General features: G+C 35.3%; 1 protein-coding gene across 4 annotated transcripts; it reads right to left on the bottom strand.

Moving 5' to 3' along the window:
- Window positions 1-18,533: 18,533 nt before the first annotated feature.
- LOC130809695 (flavin-containing monooxygenase FMO GS-OX5-like) lies at window positions 18,534-26,201 on the bottom strand. 4 transcript variants are annotated; one of them, XR_009040893.1, is made up of 8 exons: window positions 25,525-26,110; window positions 20,976-21,046; window positions 20,720-20,872; window positions 20,417-20,499; window positions 19,951-20,086; window positions 19,693-19,869; window positions 19,409-19,580; window positions 18,534-18,949 (listed from the first exon to the last, which is right to left on the bottom strand). XR_009040893.1 is itself a non-coding variant. In XM_057675466.1 (8 exons), exons 1-8 carry the CDS (start codon window positions 26,048-26,050, stop codon window positions 18,934-18,936), a joined length of 1,293 nt encoding a protein of 430 aa, XP_057531449.1. In that variant the 5' UTR covers window positions 26,051-26,201; the 3' UTR covers window positions 18,534-18,933. The 4 variants fall into 4 exon arrangements, 2 of the variants coding, with proteins under 2 accessions (XP_057531449.1, XP_057531448.1); XM_057675466.1 differs by having other exon boundaries at window positions 19,409-19,539; window positions 25,525-26,201; XR_009040894.1 differs by lacking the exon at window positions 18,534-18,949 and adding an exon at window positions 18,957-19,306.
- Window positions 26,202-27,208: the final 1,007 nt, after the last annotated feature.

Genomic DNA, 27,208 nt, shown 5'->3' with positions numbered 1-27,208 from the left:
CCACATGAAAGGGGGTTAACGGGTTCTACTAGGAGGGGTAGGCAGGAAGAGGCTGCCAGACACAGTATTGCCCAAAGGTGAAGTGCGCTAGACCTAGTCTGAACCCCTCTTGATGACCAGTCTAGCAGCATCCAGAGTAGTTGGAGGGTTTCTAGTGATGATGATAATGATGCTGATGATGTTCAATACGAAGCTCCTGATTCTCGCCCATTGGACTGGACTGTTGTTCGGGGGCCCGACGGGAGATTCGCACGTGGTGGACCTAGTTCTTTTGTCGCATCTGAGCGCGTAGGACGTAGTTTCGTCGATAATGAGCCGCCACGAGAGAGCAGGCCCTCACAGTCCGCTAACATGGACTAGTTAGTCGCATTGCCCAAGCTCGGGGGGCCGACAGATACGCGACTGATCCCTAGCTATGACGGGCACATAGCTAAACTTATTTTCGACGGCTCCGAGCGTACGCCTCCGATTCTGGATTGCCGTACTAGGAAGAGGTCGATGGAGTACATCATCCGACTGAGGGATATGTTCGATGCGCTAAACGATGTTCTACCTGCCATTTCCCTCGGCCGACTACCGGACATTATGCACCAGCACATCGACTGTGCTTTGATATCGGCGTTCGTGGAGAGGTGGCAGCCGGATACGAACACCTTCCACATGCCATGGGGGGAAATGACGATTATGTTGCACGACGTGCAACGCATATTGGGCATTTCTATTGAAGGTTCTCTGCCGGCTGAGCCTTTTGAGGTGGAGTGGCAGGTTGGTATCACTAATCTGTTCGGGGAGCCTATGTCTGACATGAACGTAGAGGTGCGTTCACCTGCGGCTGCGTGAACGTTGCTGAACTGATGCGGCTGTGTCATAGGTCGCAGGCCATGGATACCCAGACGACAGCGTACTACATGGCTATCGTCGGCTTTACCTTGCTGGCGGATAAGACCAGAATTGGCATGCGACCTCACCCGATACTAGCCGTGAACGTCGATCAGCAGGAGGTAGCCTAGGGTGCGGTGACCTTCGCCTACTTGTATAGGCAGCTCAGAATGGCATCTAGGACTGGTTGCAAGACCATTGCGGGATGCCTGACATTGCTCCAGACATGGATCTATGAGTACTTTCCCGCTTTCCGCCCTCATCCTCGCCGAGAAGATGTGCCAAACATGACTAGGGCGGAGATGTGGTCAACGAAGAAACCATGTCGTGAGGTGGATAGGCTGAGTGACAGCCGCAGGGTTCTTGACTCAATGACGGAGACTCAGGTATTATACTTAAAGTTAATTTTGTTATGCATGTGTTTTTTATTTTACATTATTCTTATTTGTTAACTTGGCCTGCATGCAGGTGGAATGGACTCCGTACAATTCTGCTCCTAGTGCGTTGCTGAATGAGCACCCACACACCACCATCATCGGGGTATCACGTGCTTTGATATCGTCGAGGTGTATTTGCCGGAGCGGACTTTGCGACAGATCGGGTTCATGCAGGCTATTCCCCCCGCTCTTATGAGACCAGCCAAGGCTCTCCGACCAGCACACGGCACCTACTCCGTGACCTTTGCTTCTTCTGCTGTTTATTTGGAGGCATGGAGTAGGTTCCCCTTTAGTACCCGCGTTGTTGAGCAGGGCCTTCGCCGGGCATCTGTTCCATCAGAGGCGGAACCTACTTACGTTGACTGGTTCAGAGTGTGATTGCACCCGTGTATAGCCCCCGACGAAGGCCCGACTTTCGATCCTGGTCCTTCTTAGAGCAGAGCGGAATACGTGAGTTTTGAAAATATACTTGTTTTATGCTATGTCTTTGTGTTTGTTTGATGTTGTTTTATATCTTGTTAACTCCTTATTTCCTTTTGTTTTTTCAATTCCTCAATGAATGGCCCAGTCGATTCGCTCCAGTGGCTAGACTACCTCCTTCGCTCGCGGATATGAACCCCCGTCAACGACATGCGTTAGAAATATACCTTAATGATTGTAGAGATTTATTTCTGGTAGTGAAATGTGTGTCAATATGTCTGGTGAAATTGTCAACTAATTCTCTCCAACGTTGATGGATGGGCGGTAGTGGGGCTGAATCGTCGTTCATTAAAAGTTGAACATAGTGATTTCCATTCACCCAACATATATGTATAACTTTATTTACACTATGCACGTTTGGTGCTTTCCTTAATGGAAGAACCAAACAGTTGTACATCGTGTCAGCGTTACTAGAAGCCATAATAAGCAATGCCAATGTTTAGAAACGTTGCTGCAGAGTACAAAGCCATCGGTGCATCCATCCAGTGAATAAAAGGAGAGGTCCATTACCGTGTGAACCTATTCTGAATATAGCCTCGTCTAACGACTCCTGGGATAGATACAAACTTAGGTATTGCTCTCTGTTCATTTGCATTTCCATACACATAGCACGTCTTAAAATAGGCCATGCTTCCTCGCCTCCCAGCTCTGTGACGGCAATAGCTCTAAATCCACAATTACCATCACCTAACACACCAATCCAGTCAAACAATTGAGGTGGAAGAATGAATGGGATGTCATTAGGCCATGGAAACTGTGAAAAACCACGCCCTCTTGGATCATCTGCAGTAATTGAAAATAAAGTTAATAAGATGAAGTTGTAACAAATGAAAGTAAATAATAAAAAGGATAGTCATGTATCGAATAAGTTGAAACTAAACTTAATTCCTACTGAAGATTGCGTTTCTCGACCACTAGATCAGCCGCTAGATCTTCCGCAGGATGAAGATCTAGACCCTCGACCACGAGAAGATGATCTGTTATATTCAAATGCGCTTTTTTTTCCCTCTCATGGTTTTACTTGTGCTTGGTCTTCCCTTTCTCGGTGGACTTACGTAAGGCTCAGGTATTTCGGCTTCTTCTGGGTGTAGTTCATATTCAAGTACCTGAGACAATCGGCGTACAACAGCGGGATCAGATTTAAGGACTTCATCGACCAGAGATTGAAAGTACTCCTTATCATTGGCGTTCACGTATCGTACTCCTTCGTTGGTCTCGTCTCCTACCTCTGTGTACCTCAAAGTACTCTAGAATTGATGAATGTCATCCACATACAAAGCACCATGTGAACCGATGCACATATGTAAATAGCATGCACACGGCAATCCATGGGTTTGTTGAAGTACACAACCGTATTTGTTTAATACAAAATCACCCAGTTCTAACATGCGGTTATACTGAAGCTGGAGCTGCTCCAAGGCATAGATAGATATGTGGCGATGTAAAGGTCTAAAGAAATGTTGTCACAACGACCTTGCTACAGAATTCATGGATTCCTGTAGCGCTTGTCGGATCCTGGCTTGCTAATTTGAAATCTGTGCGTGTGCCATTTTAAAAAGGGTATCGAATGAGCTATTACCGCTACCAAGGTAATACTTGAAAGATGAGTGTTGGCTTTCAACTCTGCTGGTAGTCTGGTTACCCAAGTGGAAACAATCATTTGTCCACGCACGCACAAATTTCTCTCTAAGTGCAATCCATGTTCCAGCCAGATACCGAACGACCTTTTTGTTCCTAACCGACCACGTACTCACGATAGCTTCCATCTCTGTTCAAATTCCCCGATTGTAGAACTTTCAACCAAGGGGTTCCATCTGCCCTGTCTGAATATTTGGCCTTGTTGAGTTTTTTTCCCGCCACACAACTTGTCCACCATGTTCTCAACGTCGTTGGAAATATGCCAGATGCATAACAAATGCCGCACATCTACATTAAACAAAACATTGAACGTAATTAAGACATATTCAATAGATAGAACGATAATAACTAATCAACAAAACCTTTTTACCTGGGAAGACGTCACGAATTGCTGCAGATAAACCTTCGTCTTGATCGGTTACAATGACGCTAGAAGTCTGAGCAGTGCCGAAAATATCTCTCAATCCCTGCAACACCCACGAATACGACACAGCCGCCTCATCTCGCATCAAACAAAACGCAACCAAGAAGTTGTGATTGGTTGGCGTCATTCTGATCACTTCACATAGTGGCCACTTTTGTTTGTTCATTTTGTACGTTGTATCTATCAGCACAACATACGGCCACGTTCGTATCATTTGGATAGAGGTAGGATTTGCAATTAGCAGTCTGCTCAATTGCCCTTCGCTATCCAAGTCTGTCAAGACCACGTAATTAAGTTCTGTGGCCATATGAAGACAGTTGTTGGCCTCTTAGATTTTGATGATGACTTCACTTCTAAATAAACAAACATGTTCTAGAGATTGTTTTGTAGGTGAATATCCGATTTTGTTAATCGTTGATGAAGCCCATGACTTGGTTCGTGGAAGTTGTGCATGTCTCAAATATTCAAGAAGTTGGACAATTGCTTTAGAAGTCAGTTTAATGTTCCTAGAGTTAAATTCCTGACGAAAGTTGTAGATGGAGACAGTGCGCTGTTCCCCACGATACAGGTCTGAAGAAGACATTGACTGGAAGTTAGGAAAATTACGTTTTCTGTTTTTGGTTAATGTAAAAGGTTAAAAGTTTAATTAGTTGCTTCATTAAATTAATTTATTAATTGGCAAAAAGTTTTTTTAAACGCCTAAAAATATAGAGAAGACTTATTCCTCACTTTGAATTAGTCTCCTATAAATTCGGACACCCAAGAGATTTATTCTCTACTTTGAACAAGTCTCCTATAATTTAGGATCTTCCTAGTGACTCATGTACTTAACCGTACAAGAGAACCGTAGTCATTTTCCACCTCTACTTTCAATAACTTCCCAATTTTCTTTGGGAGCAAGTAAGTAAATGGAAGTCATGGGGTGAGTGCACTACATGGAAATCGTGGGTTGAGTGCACTGATGGCTGTTCCCTTTATAAACGAGGGAAGCTACGCTCAAGCGAAGTATCCATCCAAGAGTGTCCATTAAAGGGAGATCATTTAAGAAAAATATTTTCTGTTTTTAAATGCCAATTAATTTATTATAATTTTCTTAAGTAATTATTTTGATTTTTAATCTCTAGAGAATTGGCCTTGTAAGGGTTAATGAGTGTTTTGTTGTAATTAGACTTACGAAAAAGTCTAAGGGAATTGAAAAGAGAATCGTGAGAATAGAGAAAGAGAAAGGGAGAATAGAGAAAGAGAATTAGGCCTAGAGTAGAGAAGCTTCAAGTGAAGCATATTTGTTTTATGTAATTGTAATTGATTGCCTAAAACATAGTGAGAATTTTGAAATCCCGGGGGATCGTGGTTTTTCCTTCTTATTAGGCCAAGAAGGTTTCCACGTAAAATCTTTGTCTCCTTTTATTATTTTTCTTTACGTTTTTGAGTTTAAGTTTTGTTCTTTACTTGATATAATTCCACAAAAATTAGAGGCAAAAATCTTAAACCTAATACACAACAATTCACCCCCCCCCCCCCCCCCCCCCTCTTGTTGCATTCGATCAACTATTAGCATTCCTACAATTGGTATCAGAGCCCTGTTCCTCTTTTAATCAGGAAACCCTGAGAGCAGTATTCTGTTCCCTGGCAAGATGTTGAAGATGAACGAACGCATGGAAGAAGGGTACTCCACGCAAAGGCCACCCATGTTTGATGGGAAATTCTATACCTACTGAGTATGGAGATCTTCATAAAGGCCGAAAATTACCAAGTATGGAGAGTTATTGAAATTGGAGATTTTGAGGTGACGACCATAAACTCCAACAACGAAACTATTCCAAAACCAATCACTGAATACGAGAAAGAAGATTTTCAAAAGATGGAAATGAACGCTCTTGCTATTAAATTACTTCACTGTGGACTTGGTCCTAATGAGCACAATCGTATTATGGGTTGCAAAACTACCAAGCAGATTTGGGACCTGCTAGAAGTTACCCATGAAGGTACTAGTGAAGTGAAGCGATCCAAGATTGACCTGCTGATGTCCAAATATGAAAGATTTGTCATGGAACCTAGGGAGAACATTCAAGAGATGTTCACTAGGTTCACAAATATCACGAATGAACTAGTCTCTCTTGGTAAGATCATTCCCGTTGATGAACAAGTTAGGAAAATACTTAGGAGTCTTCCTCAAGACGAACGTTGGAGAGCTAAGGTCACAGCCAATCAAGAATCAAAAGATTTCACCAAGTTCAATTTGGAAGAGTTGGTTGGTTCTCTCATGACCCATGAATTGCATTTGGGAACAGCCGACAGTGACCGAAATAAAGGACTGGCTTTAGCAGCAAAGGATCATGAAGAATCAGAAACTGATGATGAGGATACTGCTATGTTGGCAAGAAAATTTAAAAAATTCTTCAGGAACAGCAGATATGGAAATCAAAGAAACAACAAAGAAAAGGGAACTGCTAACTTGAAGACAAATTTTGAATGCCACTTCAAAACTTCAAAACTGATTTTAGAAAGGCAATGATTGCAGCTTGGGGTGATATGGAGAGCGAGGCTGAGACAGAAGCTCCAGTGGAAGAAGAAACAGCAAACCTATGCCTCATGGCATCTCATCACAGCAAGGATGAAGAGTCCAAAGAAAAAGAGGTAATGTCTTATAACTCACTTCCTAAACATCCATCTAAACTCAGTAAGAATAAATTAATTAAGTTGCTCTTGGAGACACAAGAGAAATTAGATAAACAGAATATCAAGTGTCTCCAAATCGAGAAAGACCTCAACTCAAACAAGGATCATGTGTCTTACCTAAATTCATTTAGAATAGATGTACAAAGCAGATTTTTTAATTTGCTAGATCAGAATATTGTTTTAAAAGAGACAATTAAAAAATTGAAACATGAATTTATTTTTCTTAATATTGAAATAAATCAAAATAAATTGTTAGGATTAAGTAAAGATGTAAACAATATATCTACTCACATGGTTAGCACTGAATTTCAAAAGTTGAAATCAAAATTAGAATCCTATGAAATAGAAAATGAATATTTGAAAAATAAAATAAACTCAAGAGGAAAAGAGAAAATCAATGAAATTCCCAAATGGATTCTAGAAGCTAAAACAAAGAGTAAAGAAGGTCTAGGTTATGTTAAGAATGATAAAAAGAAAAAGGTCTATGTTGATCTCCCTAGTAGTAAAATCTGTTCCTTTTGTGGTAAAATTGGACACCTAAAACATCAATGTATAAAGAGGGAACAGCATACCAAAGCAAATAAAAATTATGTCGAACGCATATGGATTAAGAAATGTGATTCAAGTATTGTCGACAAGGAACCCAAGGATGAATGGGTTCCTGTACCTAACCATTAAGTTGCTTTGCAGGTTCAAGTGAGGGGAAACAACTCATGGTATCTCGACAGTGGGTGTTCCAAGCATATGACGGGTGACAAATCTAAATTTCTCTCACTTGAAGCCTATGATGGGGGAACAGTAACCTTCGGCGACAACATGAAGGGTGAGATAATTGCCAAAGGAAAGGTTGGAAGGTCAAGTTCCCATGCCATTGATAACGTATTTTTAGTCGAGAATTTAAAATACAATTTGCTAAGTATTTCTCAATTTTGTGACAAAGGTAACTCTGTTAAGTTTACTTCTGAACGATGCATAATTTCTAGGAACAACACAGGAGACCCTTGCTTAAGGGAATCAGAAAAGAGAACACTTATGTAGTGGACCTGGACACTGTTCCCAAAACCAGTCTAACGTGTTTAAGTGTCATAGAAGAAGACCCACTACTTTGGCATAAGTGACTAGGTCATGCTAGTTATTCATTGATTAATGCATTAAGATCAAAAGACCTAGTTAGAGGACTACCAGCTATAAAATTTCTTAAGGAAGAAATTTGTGATCCTTGTGCCAAAGGAAAACAAGTGAGGTCATCCTTTAAATCAAAGAATTTGGTGACTACCACTAGACCGTTAGAATTAATTCATATGGATTTATGTGGGCCTATGAGAACACAAAGCCGTAGTGGCAAAAGGTATGTGTTTGTTGTTGTTGATGATTATAGTAGATTCACTTGGACATTATTTTTGGTAAGCAAAGATGAAGCTTTTGATGAGTTTGTTTCTTTTGCTAATAAAATACAAAAATCTACCAATAATCAAATTGTTCACATAAGGTCTGATCATGGGAAAGAATTTGAAAATTTAAACTTCATGAATTATTGCAATGAACATGGTATAAATCATAATTTTTCCGCACCTAGAACACCACAACAAAATGGAGTGGTAGAGAGGAAAAATAGGACCTTAGAAGAAATGGCTAGGACCATGTTGATTGCTAGTGGTCTACCTAGAAATTTTTGGGCTGAAGCTGTCAATACTGCATGGTATATTCTTAATCGTGTATTAATAAGACCAATCACTTCAAAAACACCCTATGAATTACTCAAAGGTGTTAAACCAAATATTCCCTACTTTCGTATATTTGGATGCAAATGTTTTGTACATGTAAATGAAAAACGAAATGTAGGCAAATTTGATGAAAGAAGTGATGAAGCAGTATTTCTTGGTTACTCATCACAAAGTAAAGCTTACAGAGTTTACAACAAAAGAACAATGTGTGTAGAAGAATCAGTTCATGTTATTTTTGATGAAACTAACTTTTCAACAAGTGAACAGGATATCAATGATGTTAAAATTGGTCTTGCTCATCTAGAGAACGATGATGAAGAAATAAAAGTGTTAGAACAAGGAACAGCAGGTGAACAGGCAATACAAGAAGATGCAGAAGAAACTGACCAAGTTCAGGAACTGCCAGTACAAGAGGACCAGCAGACTGTTCCCGATCCAGCTGTTCCCGCAGATGAGCAGAATGAACCAGTAGCTGACCAGAATGACAATCAAGTTGCTGAACAAGAACATGCAACTGTTCCCTTAAGAGAATTTGTGCCCAGACCTTGGAAATATCAAAGTTATCATCCTCTTGATTTGATTATAAGTGATATGAATAAGGGAACACAAACCAGATCCCAACTGAGAAACTTTTGTGCACATTTTGCGTTCCTATCATCACTTGAACCCAAAAATCACGAAGAAGCTCTAAAGGATTCCGAATGGATAGTAGCCATGCAAGATGAATTAAATGAATTTGAAAGAAACAAAGTATGGCACTTGGAACCTAAACCAAAATACAAGAAGGTAATTGGTTTAAAATGGGTATTTCGGAATAAGCTAGATGAGCATGGAATAATTGTAAGAAACAAAGCAAGACTCGTGGTCAAAGGGTACAATCAACAAGAAGGTATTGATTATACTGAGACATTTGCTCCAGTTGCAAGGTTAGAGGCTATTAGAATTTTAATTTCTTTTGCTGCTTTTATGAACTTTAAGTTATATCAAATGGATGTGAAATGTGCTTTCTTAAATGGTTTTCTCAATGAAGAAGTTTTTGTTGAACAACCCCCTGGTTTTGAGAACACCTCTTGTCCTGATCATGTCTACAAGCTTGATAAAGCTCTTTATGGCTTGAAACAAGCTCCTAGGCAATGGTATGAAAGACTATCAAAGTTTTTGATTCAAAATAACTTTGTAAGAGGAAAAATCGATAAAACCTTATTCTTTAAGAATAAAGGTTATGATATTTTAGTTGTTCAAATTTATGTAGATGATATTATTTTCGGTGCAACCAATGATTTGGTATGTAAAGAATTTGCCAACCTTATGGGCACAAAATTTGAAATGAGCATGATGGGAGAATTAAATTTCTTTCTTGGTTTGCAAATTAAACAAACTGAAAATGGTATTTTTATTCATCAACAAAAATACATAAAAGAACTTCTTAAGAAGTATGGACTAAACAATGCTAAAACTAACCATACACCTATGGCTACCAATGTTAGACTAGATGAAGACCTAAATGGGATTAATGTAGATCAAACAATGTATCGAGGCATGATTGGTTCTTTATTATATCTAACAGCTAGTAGACCTGATATTTCTTTTAGTGTTGGCTTATGTGCTAGTTTTCAATCTAATCCCAAAGAATCACATTTTACAGCAGTAAAAAGAATTCTGAGATACTTAAAGGGAACAGACGACTTGTCCCTATTTTATCCTAAAAGTGATGTCTATGATTTGAAAGGTTTTAGTGATGCAGATTATGCAGGTGATCTAGTTAATAGAAAAAGCACATCAGGTATGTTACAATTTCTTGGCTCATGTTTAGTTTCATGGAGTTCCAAGAAACAAAACATTGTTGCATTATCAACTGCAGAAGCTGAATACGTAGCAGTAGCAACTTGCTGTTCCCAAATACTTTGGATAAAGCAGCAGCTAAGAGATTTTGGTATTAAAATTGAATGTGTTCCTATTTATTGTGATAATACCAGTGCCATATGTATATCTAAAGATCCAGTGCATCATTCACGAGTAAAACATATCCACATTAGGCATCATTTTCTTAAAGATAATGTTGAAAATAAGAATATTGTCGTAAAGCATGTTAACACTAATGAACAAGTTGCAGATATTCTGACCAAACCACTTCCAAGGGAACAATATGAAAAGATGAGATTGGAACTTGGTATGATCAAGCTCCACTAAAGTTAGTTGCATATATTTCCCATTGAAGCATCATGAGAATGAAAAGGTCAGGAATCAACCTCAATATCTTGATTGAAAATCAATTATTGAATGGATTAGGTAAACACTTAATAAAGTTTGTACCATGAATGTCTTCTAATTTGCATGTGTTAATCTGATCAGACCAAAGTAGTTGTTCATTATTCTCTTCATATAAAATCTCACAATATCACAATTCATCTCAATACTATCTTATTTTATTTTCATTATTTTTATTTCATATCTCTATAAAAACAGCCAACATAATTATAAAAAAAAAAAAAGGGAAAACGGTTTTTTTCTTCACTCAAGTAATGCAAAGGGCAATAAAGAGATGGGACTTGAAGGAGTAACCGTCACTTCAATCATTTAAACTCCCTCCCTTTACGTCATAACACTACACTCCCCCAAACCTTTCTCTCAACCTCTCACTCAAGAAACCGTCCTTTTCCCTTCTCTCAACACCTTCAAAAATTCAAAAATGAAATCCCCAAAATCCTCTAAATCCGGCAAGAAAACTACCAAATCCCGTACACCAGACTAGCCAAAACCACTAAGAGTAGTTCTTCCTCCACCATTACTGAATGCTGCACCACCCACACCAACAGAAACCACACAAGAATCACCCAAACACTCCACTGAACCCACAGGTACGAAAAGAAAGATTCCATCACCAAAAGGTGGTTCATCTTCCAGAGTAGTTAAGCGTTCAAAGCATGTTGATCCAAACAGTGCCGAAGAAGTTCCAAAGGAGATGACAGTAGGGTTCGGGTTGGATAAGTATTGGTATGATTCTACTCACTTTCCTAAATTGCATGACATTTTAAAAAATCAAGAATGGGAATCATTATTGTCCACTTTCAGTTGCAATTCCATTTTTCCAAACCTAATGAGAGAATTTATTTTAAATTTCTCTAATGATGGTGGAATGTGTTCTAGTATTGTTAAAAACGTTAAAATTGAATTTAACAGTGCTTTATTGGGGGAATGGTTTAATGTTCCCAATGTTGGTTTTGATACATATTATATTGGGTCGAAGATTGCAATTTCTGGCATCAATGAACGAACAATTCTAAAATTTTTAGGGGTTGATCAAAAGAAGGGGAAGATCAGTCACAATGTTCTGTCTCCTATGCATAAATTGTTGTAAAATGTTGCTAGCAGATTCATTTTACCACGAAACTCAAAACGTAGTCAAGTGAGTTTGCGTGACGCCACTTTAATTTACTGCATGGAAAAACATATTAAAATAAATTTTCCTTCATTGATGATCTCTCATTTATCATACTCCATTGAAAAGAAAAGTTTCATTGGTTATGGAGGGTTGCTAACCTGGATTTTTATAAAATTTGAGGTCCCATTGGAAGGGTTGGAGTTCCCAATGGGTCCCAACATGAAAATTGGTGCGAAATGTTTACAAAATTTGCATTTAAAATTGAATGATGAGGGGATATTGATGCATGAGGAGGTTTTAGAAGTTGGATCTGAAGAAGAAGGGGCTGAAGAAGTTGAAGAGGAAAAGGAGAACAAGGAGAATAAGAAAGAAAAGGAACAAGATTCTGTTCCCTCTGAAAATATTGAAACATCTGAAAAAGGGGAACAAGACGGAGCTGCAAGTAAGGGGGAAAAGGAAGAATAGAAAGAAGCGTTGGATGATAATGTTCCTCACAATCTCTGCAGTGATTCCAGTGATGAAGAGATTGTGTTGGCTATGAGGAAAAAGGCTAAGTCAATACAAAGGAAGAGTAGGAGGTTGGCCTCGAAACGCAAGGCTACTGTGGTTGATGAAACCACATCTGACACCATACCTGAGCCAACACCTAATGAACCTTCCTCTCCCAAGCCAGCCACTCAATCACAACATCAAATATCATCACCACCACAATCACCTATCCAGTTTACACCACCACCACAATCACACACTTCACCTAATAATGGCTGTACTAACTTTGACTCTGTTCCTGCAGCTTCTTCAAACCTCATTCTCTCCAAGCTCCTTGATCTACAGTCTCAATTCACTGCTTTTCAAGATGAAATTCGCGTCTCTCTTGCCTCAATTGTTGATCAACTTACCCTGATGGAAAACCGTCTTGGTGCAAAGTTGGACACTGTTGAAGTGCAGACCGAATACATTGATGAAGAAGAGACCGCCCCTTGATCCCTCTCCTCAAAATTTTAATGATTTGTTGGATGTGACACTTATCAAACAATTTCTCTTTCTGTTGTTGTACCATCTGGGGTACAAAATTGTATCTGTTTGTTGAACAATTACTACATTTTCTTTTCTTGCTTTATTTTCATGGTCTGTGATGCTTAACTCTATGCAGATTTGAATTGCTTTTCATGGAACTTACTTTCATTTGTTGCTTCTTGGTTTCATCACTGACAAATCTATATGGTTTGTGCTGAGGTTTGATGCCCCCCAATTCTTTTTGATTGATGACAAAAGGGGGAAGAGATGCACAAACTTAAGAGAAGTTGTGAATACACAGTCTCCATATCTTGATAGATTGATTTATATTGCTCTTTAATGGAAATTATTGCATACTGTGATCTACTAAGGGCTTAAAATATCATTATCTAAGTTGATCTATGCTGTTAAGTTTAATTGTTGTTTAATTTTTCTAAATTTGTCATATTATTTGTTAATTTGTGTTAGTTTAAACTATTTTTGTGTTAGTTTAATTATTTTTGTTATGTTTTTGTATGGAGTAAATTGTTCTACTATGAGTGCTTGGTAAATTATATTGTAACGAGTTAATTTACTAAGTTATTTGGAGTTACTTTAATCTTTAGTATACTCTAAGAATTTTGCTTTACTCTATTTTACTTAAGTTTGTTTATAAAGTTTGTCTTCATCAAAAAGGGGGAATTTGTTGGCCTCTTAGGTTTTGATGATGACTTCACTTCTAAATAAACAAACATGTTCTAGAGATTGTTTTGTAGGTGAATATCCGATTTTGTTAATCGTTGATGAAGCCTATGACTTGGTTTGTGGAAGTTTTACATGTCTCAAATATTCAAGAACTTGGACAATTGCTTTAGAAGTCAGTTTACTGTTCCTAGAGTTAAAGTCCTGACGAAAGTTGTAGATGGAGACAGTGCGTTGTTCCCCACGATAAAGGTCTGAAGAAGACATTGATTGGAAGTTACGAAAATTACGTTTTCTGTTTTTGGTTAATGTAAAAGGTTAAAAGTTTAATTAGTTGCTTAATTAAATTAATTTATTAATTGGCAAAAAGTTTTTTTAAACGCCTAAAAATATGGAGAAGACTTATTCCTCACTTTGAATTAGTCTCCTATAAATTCGGACACCCAAGAGATTTATTCTCTACTTTGAACAAGTCTCCTATAATTTAGGATCTTCCTAGTGACTCATGTACTATTAACCGTACAAGAGAACCGCAGTCATTTTCCACCTCTACTTTCAATAACTTCCCAATTTTCTTTGGGAGCAAGTAAGTAAATGGAAGTCATGGGGTGAGTGCACTACATGGAAATCGTGGGTTGAGTGCACTGATGGTTGTTCCCTTTATAAACGAGGGAAGCTACGTTCAAGCGAAGTATCCATCCAAGAGTGTCCATTAAAGGGAGATCATTTAAGAAAAATATTTTCTGTTTTTAAATGCCAATTAATTTATTATATTTTTCTTAATTAATTATTTTGATTTTTAATCTCTAGAGAATTGGCCTTGTAAGGGTTAATGAGTGTTTTGTTGTAATTAGACTTACGAAAAATTCTAAGGGAATTGAAAAGAGAATCGTGAGAATAGAGAAAGAGAAAGGAAAGAGAATTAGGCATAGAGTAGAGAAGCTTCAAGTGAAGCATATTTGTTTTATGTAATTGTAATTGATTGCCTAAAACATAGTGAGAATTTTGAAATCCCGTGGGGTCGTGGTTTTTCCTTCTTATTAGGCCAAGAAGGTTTCCACGTAAAATCTTTGTCTCCTTTTATTATTTTTCTTTTCGTTTTTGAGTTTAAGTTTTGTTCTTTACTTGATATAATTCCGCAAAAATTAGAGGCAAAAATCTTAAACCTAATACACAACAATTCACCCCCCCTCTTGTTGCATTCGATCATCTATTAGCATTCCTGCAACAGTGTTGAAGGGGAGTCCTACCCTCCATCTCTTCTCTCCTTATTGATTGCCTAATATTATATATCTTATTCATACTAGCATAAAAACCAGGAAAATTATCTCTAATAGAGTTCATAATAAAGGCCGATTACATTCCGGTTGCACTAAGCTGTCGTATGTGCTCCCGAATATGTACATTGATCCTATTCGCCCTTACATGACCATCTCTGTACACTAAGAACGGGTGGTTATGTTATCCTTTTCCACCAGGACACACCCTTACCGTCCAAGGTATTTCTCCTGGTTTACTACTACTTCCTACAATTAAAAATTTACACCCGCAACTTCTACTTTTAGAACCAGGTCGGGCAGTATTATCAAGATTATGTACATCACCCCTAATATTACCATAGCGGTGACATCTTAAATAGACACTAACTCTAGAACATCCTTCTTTCTTTTTATAAGAAGCACGTGTAAATTGAAAACCAATTGTTATTGCTATCGCATCAGCCCAACTATGTAACTCATCTACAAAAATAAATTTCCTATCCGTAACAAAGCTACCGGAGTAGTCTACGTTGTCTCCAAAGTTTTCAAGCTCCTGCAAATTTGAAATCAAAATAATATAAATTAATTATATTAATGACGAAAATTTAAATAATAATTATAACAAAATTTAATAAAAATACTAATACTAAAAAAAGAATTAATAAAAATAGTAATAATAATAATAATAATAATAATAATAATAATGATGATGACAACAACAATAATAATAATAATAATAATAATAATAATATTAATAAGAAAAATAAAAAAATACGAAAAGTAAAATTAATAATAATAACAATAATAATAATAATAATAATAATAATAATAATAATAATAATAATAATAAATTTACGTAAATAAATAAAAAAAATTTTAAAAAAATAATAAATCGCACAAAACTGGGCGACTGGACTATGGTTCAGTTGCCCAGTTTTGTGCGACTGAACAATGGTCCAGTCGCCTAGTTTTGTGCGATTTACCCAGTTTTGTGCGATTTAATTTTTTTTTTAATAAATTTCTAACGATTCAAATCGAAAAATTTACGTACCGCATCCAATTCGTAATCGCTTTCGTTAGCAATAGTTAACCGATTACAGGTAACAGCTTGTTTAAGAGTTTTTAGAGAGATAGTACCGTGTTTGAATTCGTACTTCATACGCGTCTGAGAATTCGATATATATAGACAAATCTTCCGGATTAAAGTGTTAATAGTGTTATTAAGTATGATTTACATTTATTAATTAAGTTTTAAGTCCAGTGACAATTTTATAATTTTTAAACTTCAGAGATAAATACGTAATTTTAAAGGGTGACGATATAATGAAAAAGGGTGGTAAACTTTAGTAACACTTCCAACTTTTATTTGTATGTACAACATGAAATAAAATTACAGTAATTTATAATACAATCCAAACCACCAAACGTAACCACATCAAGCTAAGCTAAGAATCCTCTTTAAATTTTGTAACAATAATACTATTAAAATTGGAATTTTGTGTTCTAAGTTTACTCCATATGTTTGGCCTTGAACAAGCAAACAGTTCCTAAGGAGAAGATGAAGCCCACCTTCAAGATCAGACCCATTTTCACACCACAAGAACAATGCAATAACAAACAAGTAGCTTCTGTAAATAATAGAGAGCAAATGGAAAGGAAGTTAGCTTTGTATTTGCCTATTTGGTGTGAATGGGTGAAGGGATTTTAATGTGTAATAGGTTTCGTTTGACTATTAAACATTACATATAATCAATGAAACAATATTTTGCTTAATTTAATGTAATGGAGTATACTGTCCATTACTTTGCCGATTACATCTTTCCCAAGATTTCGTTTCGTTGTTAAACACAATCTACATTCTCCGCCGGGAATTTAATCCGATTCGACTCTGTTAGTGATGATAGTGAGCTAATGATTGTGATGGTCTTTGGTCTACTGCAGTTGATTTGCATCTAAGGTTTTTATATGCAGCTGATGTTGGTGCTCTCATTGTGTTTGTGCACGTGTCCTACTGATCTCATTTATGTGTTATTACTTAAAACGTTACATATATACTTCTTATTATTTTCCTTTTATTTAATTATTTTTCTGATTTGCAAACATAAAAAAATATTCACTAATCAATACTCCCTCTGTTCTTTTATGTTTGTCCAATTTGAGTTTTTCACACTTATTAAGAAAAACAAAAATTTTTATTGTAGTGGGTATTATTTTAATTAAATAGTGGTGTAAAGTAATGATTGCATTGGAAATATGAGAGAGAAAATTAAAATAAAACAAAATTTAAAAAACAAAAAAATGAGTGAGAGAGTAAATGTAGTAGAGAAATAAGTGAGTGAGAGAGAGAAATGAGGGTATATTAGGAAAAAAAGATTTCCAAAAATGGAAAGTATTCTAAAGTGGACAAACTTATAAAACTATCCGTTATAATAAGGTGGACAAACTTAAAAGAACGAAGGGAGTACTTTGGTAGAACAAGCACACCAAACAAAACAAACATTAATAATGATCCTTGTTAAATTAAGCAATGTCAAGTAGAGTGATTTTATGATAGATTTATCAAAGCCACATTATATTATAACATTTTTAAAACCCTAATAATTATGAACACCAATTTAATCATCTATAAGTCAATAACACAAAATGAAACCCTAAAGTGGTAAACTAGATAAAAAAAATAGATTTAAAATCGCAAGAATTTTCATTAAAAAATAAGAGTCTCAGTTCCACGTGTCTTATTCATAAAATAGTCATGTTATGGTCAAAGATTCTAAATCAAATTATTAAAAAGCAAAAAAAAAACAAAAAGAAATTAGAGTCCAAGAATATAGTTGATTGGGTGGGCTTAGGCCCAATTTAGCATTTTTGTGGAGTGTTTTTAGAATCGTGTAAAATCGGGAGAATTGTATGATTCTAATTGCGATTCTAGGATTATATACGATTTTAATGATTGTAGTGTGATTCTAGAATTTAAAAGGACATATTTTATGCTTTTATATCATTAGTATAATATCGATAAGAATGAAACTTGATATTTGATAATGATTCGAACTTCTTCGGAGGTTCGAGAGTCTGAGTCGGAGCAAAATTGGATTATGCATGATCCCACCCCGGGCGAAGGCGTACTGAATAATATGATGCGAATTTTATCCAGAGCATGGTACAATCTTACGATTTTATTTAAAATAAAATTTGTAAAGGTAAAATCATAATACGATTCTACGATCCTACGATTTTACGATTCGATTCTACAAATTCATTCTTAATTTTTTAAAACTTTTCATACAAAGTTAACGATCTGTCATCATAATTTTTAAAAGTTAAATTTTCTTCATCGGTATATAGATTTGAACTAATTATTAAATATTTTTCTATTTCATTTTTAAAAGTAAAGTAAATGAGACTTTAATTAGTAAACTTAAAATTTTGAGGTGAATAATTATCACTAGATAGCAAATTTAAGTTTATTGTAGAATCCTATGATTGTATGATTTGATTCTATAGATCTGAACGATTCCAAGTAGAATTTCGATTTTAATAATTTTGATCCGGAGCAAAATCAGAGAGTTGATAATGCGAATCGAATCCGACCCATTATCATCCCTAAATCCACATATACGACGTGAATACTAAAAAAATTCAAATATGAACAAGATCTCATGATAACTCTCACATACAACTTAAAACGCAAATGTGATAAAGTAGCCCTAAAAAATTAGACTACAGTGCAAATTCATTGGCACCAGAAGTTTTCAATATTAACTAGGATGAGTCGTAAGTGGTTGATGGTTATTTCGCCCATGTGATAGGAGTTTAATTCTACCGCTTACAAATAAAATTACTTTATCTCTATGGCCGTTGGCATTCCCCAACCTACAATCACAAAAAAATGATGAATCTCTTGTGCTTGTGTTCATACAATAATACCGTATGTTTGTCAAAGAGATCATAACTCTCCACTCAAAAAGAATCATTTATCACAAAATCACGCCATTTGGATTTAGTTTGTGCTGCTGCTGGCGCTGGCTTTGGCCCTTTAGTTATTGGTATTAATTACTAGCTTAGATGTGCTTGAAACTATATATAAGAAAAATAGTTGCTGCGAAAGAAACGAAAGATTATTTAGTTTTCCATACAGTTGTAGTAACTTGATCTTTGGCTTCCTCCATTTGTTGTTGTTTGGTCTTCAAAGGGCATTTCTCTCGTGCCTTCTTGAAGTTCTCCAAATTACAATTATTGGCCAAAATCACACCACAAACTGTTCCCGCCGCGAAAGCTAATGTTGTCTTCAATGCACTCATCTTTGTATAAAAGGTATGATCTTTTATATCTTTCAGTATAGTTTATTTCTGTAGATGACATATAATTGGAATGAATGAATTGGTAATTTATAGTGTACATATATACAGAACTTATTACTAAAATTATGGTACTTTTTGACTTGTCGCTCAAGAAACAACCTTATCTTGTTGTTTTGAAGGAGTCAAATTTAGGGTTCTAGTCATTTTCCACTTCTCTTATGACAATAATTACTTGCACAATAATTAAACCAGATGTTTTCTATACATTACAAAAACAATGACAAACTGAACTCCTCCTCCTCATCATCATATCCAGGGTTCGAAGAGGGTTGGACGGCATGCCCTTATCAAAGGAGGTTGCGGCCAGAGAGAGCTTCTCAGCTCGAGAACAACATCTTGAACAAACTATATTATATTTTCAACAATGAGATGATATATAGTAGTAGATAAATGCCATGGTGTTTACTATACACACATCAAAAGTTTATAGGAACGGATGTAGTATACCTGTTTAAAAGCCTAGGATCATCTCTATATCCATTGTCATTGTTTAGCAAGCGCTTAACTGTCTCCTTGTAAAGCTCTTTTCTCCATTGCAATGATGAAGTTCCAACTTGAGCCGCTAACCAATCCAAGTACTTGGCCACAAACAAAAGTGTTTAAACGAAGTGTAAAACATCTATATATCGAATAAAAAACATAAATTCAGTTTCTAATTAAAATTTCTACAATTTCAATGACATGAAGGTGGAATAAACTTAGCAGCTAGGATCAAAGGAGAATTCAGATACCTCCTCAAAATTCTGCAGATAATGAGTGAGATGTTTAGGCAATCCTAATGTCGTCATTTGCTGATAATATTCTTGCACGTCTGCCATCATCTCCTCCTTAGATGGTAGAGCTACTTTTGTCGATAGTACTCTTGCAATCCACTTTGATTGTAGTTCCAACATCTCAAAAATTATAGTCTATCATATAAATCATTCAAAAATGTTAATTTAAACAATGTCGAATGATGGAAGATAATGATATGAAGTTCAGATAAATACCTTTTGAGGTAACCCAACAAAAGAAAGCCAAGGAGCAAGTTTAGGGGGGAATACATGCTTGTATAATGGTCCAACGCAATTATCATCAATACTTACGATTCCATTCGTCTTAAGAAATGGCAACTCATATTTATATCTACAAAAAAGGTTTAGGAAAATTATTAATCTTTCACGCTTAAAACCGGAAAACCCAAATCTACGGGAAATAAAATTTATATCAAATTATTTCTTTCAAAACAGATACTCGGCTATGCAACAACAATATTTCTGAATGAAATAATGGCAATTTTTATGTGAAATATCTTGGTATGAGACTTGGCCACGAGTGAGTACGCAAGTCTGGATAACATAGTGGTGAGTGTGCAACTCGAAGTAACATAAGGGTCAATATCCAAGTCCGAGTAACATAAAGGTGATTATTCGAATCTGAGTAACATAATCCTCTGCATCAAATAAGAGAACTTACCCAGTGCAATGCATGATAATGTTGGCTACAATGGATGATCCATCCTCAAAATCTATCGTACCATCTTCCTTAGCCATATTTATCTATTAAGAGGAAATCCCACAACTTCAGTTAACTCGATACTAATACACAACCCGTCCCTTTGAAATTGAGACATTTTACATTTACATCTGTCCCATTTAGTCTTATTTCTCCAACGGAGTATTGATAAAAAGTAATTCTATCCATTGAATCAAATTCAAAGGGATGGAGGGAGCAACAATTAACAACATTAACACGAAAAAATGTCATTAGACAACTTACTGCAGAATGCTGCCATAAATTATTACAACAGTGGTTAAGTATTGAAAATTTTACGTCAGGTGATCTTGAAGATAGATGAACCTCCTTAGCAAACTTTGAAATATCATGTGATATATCGAGTGCACTAGCCCCATTCCCAATGATAACTACGACCTATCCATAAAATTTGGTCAAGGATGGTTAGCATAGTAATTAGCAATTATACTGTAGCAAATCTTTGGATCTTTGTTGTGAATTGTTCTAATGGAGTGGAAACCTCATCCTTAAATGGTTCAGGAACTCTGTAATTGTGGCTGTGTATCTGTTTTCCTGGCCATTTCTCAATTCCTGTCAACAAGGTATAATTAAAATATAAGTAGAATTGATTCCATGGAAGAGCTCGCTTGGATTAAGTGTAAATATTTAAGGAGTAAATATAAGTGTAAATATTTAAGGAGTAAATAAAAGTCAAAGTAGGATAACAAAATTAATTAGATAGAAAATTAAAGGAATTTGATTATTAAAGAGGGGGAAGAATTGGTTAGAAGGTAATAAAAATGGATAAAACAATAATTATTTCCCTCATATTGGGGTATAAATTTATCCCAGGAGAGGGTGGGGGAGTACTTTCCTCCAAATGAGGGAAATCATCATCCTTTATTATTCATCTTTTTTAATTTACTCTTACTCTATATCTTTCACAAGTATATCAATTACTTCATTTGCACCTCCACTTACCTTTATTCACTAGTTTGACTTTTTTACCCCTTAAATATTTATACTCAATCCAAGCGACCCCTAAATGATAAAAAGTTGCTCTTATTCAATTCTTCAACTTAGAAAAAGAAAAAAAAAAAAACAAAAGTTGTCATCTTGCTTGATGACTTTTTAAGTTGTTCTCCTAAATTCAAAGATGAAGTAGGATGAATAGATAATTTCATAGCTTGAGGCATTTAAATCTAAATTCGGACTTTTTAAGTTGTTCTCCTAAATTCAAAGATGAAGTAGGATGAATAGATAATTTCATAGCTTGAGGCATTTAAATCTATTTTCTCTTTATTGGGTGATTCAACGATGTGTTACTCAAACTACTACTAATGTCGGACTTGCATATTTGTTTACGAGTCCACTCAACCATATTATTTGAAAACATTTCATTAGTTGAAACATAGTCATGTGCAATCTTGTTTGATTCATCTCAATACAAGGATTATTAATATCAACTTTTTATAATTCGTAATTAAGAACAATTAGAGATATTAAGGGTGAAAATTTTGCCTTGGCAAGTGTGAAAAACTAAATAGTACTAATGGGTTGAATAGGAGGTAGTAGTTATTTTAGCTTGAAGTGAAGTGTCAAAATATCATTATATATTGTTAGGATTATTGGTGACTTATGTTCATCAAGTAATTGAAACATGATTAAGGTAATCAATCATTTTAGTTAGTGAATGTTAGAAGAGGACAAATCACATCTTTGTGATTTGATTTGTATGGGAATCATTAGTACATGATAATATTGGTAGTGAAATCTTGATATGTGAAGGGTTAAAATGGAAGGTTTCAGTCCTAGGATCAAGTGCAAGAACATAAGAGACCGTGGCTTGCATGGAAGAGGAAAGAGAAAGCTCAAAAGGAGAGACCTGCTGTCCGCTCGACCAGCACCCAGTTGAGCTGCTGCCCTGTCCCTTTATTGCTGTCCCCTTTCATCACTTGATGCCCTATTCCTTGCTATATACTCCCTCCAATTCTTTTCAATTGTACCATTTCCTTATTTGGGCAATTCACCTCAATTGTCTCATTTCTATTTTAGAACATAATTTTTGAACCAAATTGTCCTTATACCATTCATGTAATTACCAAACCACCCTTATTTTAAAAACTAAACTACACTAATTACCCCCCCTCCAGCTTAATGATTTTTGAAAAGAGGGCTTATTAGTTGCTACGAAAATCCATATCCATACTCATTTCGTTTTTTGGCGCATTTTTTTAAAAGTGACTAACGTATACAATAAATGTATATTTGGTTTGTTCGACCTCTATTCTGAAGTCAATGAACGAAATGATATTCATATTCAGATGGCCCGAGAAAAGTGTTCGTCATTTATAGCCGTGAATAAAGTGTTGAAGAGATCGAGGAGGAAGTGGAAGTATAGATACAAACCCCCTTTATGAAATGTAAATGTAATTTTTCGAGGATGTAATTTTTAATTATGTAATTTAATTAATGGTAAATTAAGACTTTGTATTTTTAATTATGTAATTTAACTAATGGCTATAAAGATTTTGTATTTTTAATTATGTAATTGAACAATTTGTAATTTTCTCTCCAAATTTAAACTTATCCAAATTGAAGGGAATAATTAGACTTTAATCAACTTTATTACCAATACCCACTACATCACATGGGTGTACTATTCAATGTGGTCCTTCCACTTTCTTAATATTCGTGCCCAACCCAAATGGGACAATTGAAAAGAATTAGAGGGAGTATATCTTAATCTTAGGACCTCTTTAAGTGCACCAAAGTCTCACATTATAAGCTACCTTCTTGCTTGTGTATTTACTCCCTAATTAGCTCCTCTCTTCCCGACACTTAAACTCCATTGTAATTCCTTCAAGTTTTGTACTCTCTCCTTTAAACACATTAATATAATCCTAGGCTAAATGGTGGATGTAGCCCAAGATTGACGAATCACCTTAAATACTTGTCTTGATTATTTACTTTATCATTGTCATTCATTACATACTTGCATTATTTGGTTCCTACACATTGATACATCATAAACCTTCACTTAAACCTTTATTTGTGATCCTTGAGTGAGGTGTTTATCCTCTCCTTTCATATATTATGCATCCGCCTACACTTAGATGAAATCATAGAATATACGCCACGCATTGGGCCTAAAAATGGCATTTGTTGTTACATTAAACTTGTAATGCCACTGTTTAAGTGCTTCCTTTGTTGTTTCATTTTCTCCTTTATGTTCTAAGCTTGAATAGATGCTTAATTTCTCTTGTTACTTTGAATAAAGAAGGTTATAAGTGCATCGGTGAAGACGGAGTTTTAAAGGTAAGGTTGGCTGGCAAGGGTCCAAATATGTTAATGAAATGGTCAATTGGTGATGAGGGTTTGTATAAGCTACTTGGCTCAAACTTGATAGTTTCACCACTTCAACAAAGCATGGTGACATTGATACTTCTTTGGGTAATGATGACTTGAGTGTAACTCCAATTTTCCCAAACAAGTCCACGGGTTATATGGACTTGGTTGGTGATTAATATACTCTTTTGTAAGCCTTTAAAGGGTATTTTGGCGTATCTACTTTGTTTGTCATATGTATCTTTGGGTTGTTGATTATGTAAGTGCCAAGCAAGCAAGGTTGTTATGATCAGAATCCAACTTAGAATCGATAAAAGAATAGGATCGAAATCGGTAGAATCAAAATCGTGGGATCGATCCCACAAATATGTTTTAATATGTTATATGGTAATTGATTATCAATCATATTTGTTCATTTTTGTTCGTCTTTAAAGTCGTGAGCAGTAAATAAAGATTTATTTGACTTTATCTTTTAATTGATTGAGAGGAATACTTTTAATAATCATTAATGAACTGGAAATCAATAAGTACATCAATTTTTCATAATCATAATGATGATATATTTTAAACTTATATTTATGTTTATATATAAGTAAAAGCTAGAATATAAGAATTTTTTTATGATTGAGACTACACTTGTAGGATCAGATTATTAGATCATAAGATTGTGGAATGGGTTATGATCCTATCACTCATATTTTTGATCTTGGTATGTTGAAGTTGATGGTGACTTGAGTGCACAAATTGAATTGTGCATTCATGTGTGAATAATGAGATGGAATCCAATGAATATTTTAATGGATGAACTAAGTTTATCACTTAATGAGTGTGATGAATGTGGTGTTTAAGAGTGTGGATTAATACTTGAAGTAATAAAGGAATTAAGATGTGACTTAAACATGAAGAGTTATGATGGCATGATGGGAATCAAATGAAGAATTGGAAGTGGTTTTTGCTACTATTAAGATGCCTTGAACGAGGCATCCAAGTATGGAGCAAGTGCCTTGAACGAGTAGATGAAATATAGTAGCCAACAAAAGCATCTGAGAACCTGTGCTCGAACGAGCACATTCATGGCTCTAACGAGTACAGTATGCATCTGCTAATAGAAGTCTCCTGATGGTCATGCTCGAACGAGCATCTTGAGGGCTCGAACGAGCACAATGCTCCGATAGCCTAGGATTTTGTTTTTTTACTCTTGAAGTTCTGGAAACTTGTTATTATGTAATTATTTTTAGCTTTAAGTATGTTTGACTCATTAAATGTAATTAGCTCTACAAATAGAAAGCTCATATGTATATTCAAACACATCAAATATTTAATAAACCCCAAGCCTAAACACAAACACAATTTTTATCTTTTAAACTCAATTTAGACTCAATTCATGTAAAATTATTTTATAAGTGTCTTTTTCCTTGATCTTTTGGCGCAATTTATTTAACTCTCTCGTTAATAGGTATTTTTTATTTCTGCTCCCATTTCTCTCATTTGTTGAAAAAAAAATTAATTACACGACAATTTTTTTTCTTAAAGATATCGATATAAATGATAAATGTAGATATAGAAGAGGTGAAAATATTGTCCAACCTTATTTTTCTCCTCCTAACACTTTAATTTGTCACATTTTCTCATTTGTAGGCAAAAAATGATCATACATGAATATCAAAGCATCAAAATTGAAAATGACATTGAACAAAAAGAGTTGATTGAAAAAATCTAACCTGGTATGTCAGCAACACGTGGCACACTACAATGACCGTTTGCAACTACCACAGCATGAAAATTCTCTTGTTCCAATTGTACCCCTCTCTTAACTTCGCCCATCTTTCTCCACTCAACCACCCATTCATCTACCCTTTCATCAACTCGTTCAACTCGGACAACTTCCGAGTTAAAACGGGCTAAGCTATGGATTCCAAACCGAGTTGCGAAATCATTCAAAAACGCAACCATTTCTTGATGACCTGGGAAATCTCTGGGATCTCCATATTCTCTCTGCTCAAACGAGAAGTCGGAAAAACTCATCAGAACCCGGGGAAGGTTTGTACGGAGAGAGAAGTAAACACTGCTATGAACCAATTTGTGACTGAGTGGATCGGATTCAACTCGTGGGTCGTACACCCATAACCCACCGAGTTTCTCAGATTTCTCGAAGATGGTGACCCGGTGACCTTCTCTATGGAGCTCTCGTGCTGAAATCATACCGGCTACACCACCACCGATTACTGCCACTTTGAGTGATCCCATATTGTATAAATCATGGGATTGTTGAAAACCTTGGGTTTTATTTGGAACAATGTATTATTTTGATTTTAACAACGTTATTTGTATTTTTTTTTTGACAAATTTTATATAGTTTTCATAAAATCGGTGGTAACACTTTTGTAAGATTTTTACACATGCATTCAGTTTATGTACTATCTAACTGCCGTAGCATTTTTCCGTTAAATTCTTATTAATTCTTGTTTAATTCATCATGTTTAAAGATTTTTCCACATGGTAGTATTCACTTTTTACTCCCAAATGTTTAATTAACCATTTAAACTTTTAATTCACCGATTAATTTATCAACATCATTAAATGTTGTAATAGTTTTATTTTCATTCAGATTATTGACATTATAAAGTTTAAAAAGATGCATTACAAAGACTAATAAATAATTAAAAATGCGCATTTTATAAGCTCAAAAGATGCATTTCATAAGTTCAAAAGGTGCATTCCAAGCACTAATGCATATCTTCTTAATTGTTACAACATTTAAGGGCGTTGATAAATTAATCGGTGAATTAAAAGTTAAAATGGTAAATTAAACATTTGAGAGCAAAAACGAGATGCTACCATGTGGAAAAATCTTACAAAATTATGATTTAAATAGGAATTAACAAGAATTTAACGAAAAATGCTACGACAGCTAAAAAGTGCATAAACTGGATGTTACTATGTGGAAAAATTTTACAAAAGTACTACAATTGACGTTTCATGAAAATTGGATGCTACCATGTAGAATTTTTCTTTTTTTTACTCATTATAAAAGAGCTAGGCCATAATCAAACCGGAGAAGATGATATTTTGTTTTCGCTATCGGTAGGATTATTTTTAACTTAGGTTGTACTTTTATGTCCTAGTCAACTAGTACTTTTATAGGAAATTATTAATGACAATTCTTTGTTTTTGCACTTTATCATTGGTATTTATGTGTTTTTTTCGATTATCAATGGTACATCCAGCATTTAATACTAATTACATTCATGATGATTTTTTCGTTATGTTGTCGTTAAAAATTCTATTAAAAACAAACTACGGTTAGTTTTTTTATTTATTTTCATCGTCTCTTCATTTTCCCTCCCAATTTGGGTGAACTATGTTAATTTATTTGTGAGTAGTATTAGTTTTATTTTCATCAAC

The sequence above is a fragment of the Amaranthus tricolor genome, chromosome 4 (genome assembly GCF_026212465.1).
Source record: "Amaranthus tricolor cultivar Red isolate AtriRed21 chromosome 4, ASM2621246v1, whole genome shotgun sequence".
In the NCBI taxonomy this organism is placed as follows: Eukaryota; Viridiplantae; Streptophyta; class Magnoliopsida; order Caryophyllales; family Amaranthaceae; genus Amaranthus; species Amaranthus tricolor.
Note: the sequence above shows the minus strand (reverse complement) of the source record. Positions and strands in the feature narration are given on the sequence as shown.

What these genes read in the sequence shown, in the direction of transcription:
- LOC130809695 (XM_057675465.1), bottom strand. Translation starts at nt 26,050, where the DNA reads ATGGGATCACTCAAAGTGGCAGTAATCGGTGGTGGTGTAGCCGGTATG. An exon ending in ATTTATGGCAGCATTCTGCA is followed by an intron (nt 20,500 to 20,719) that starts GTAAGTTGTCTA and finishes TCCTCTTAATAG; the next exon opens with ATAAATATGGCTAAGGAAGA. An exon ending in TTGTTGGGTTACCTCAAAAG is followed by an intron (nt 19,870 to 19,950) that starts GTATTTATCTGA and finishes TTTATATGATAG; the next exon opens with ACTATAATTTTTGAGATGTT.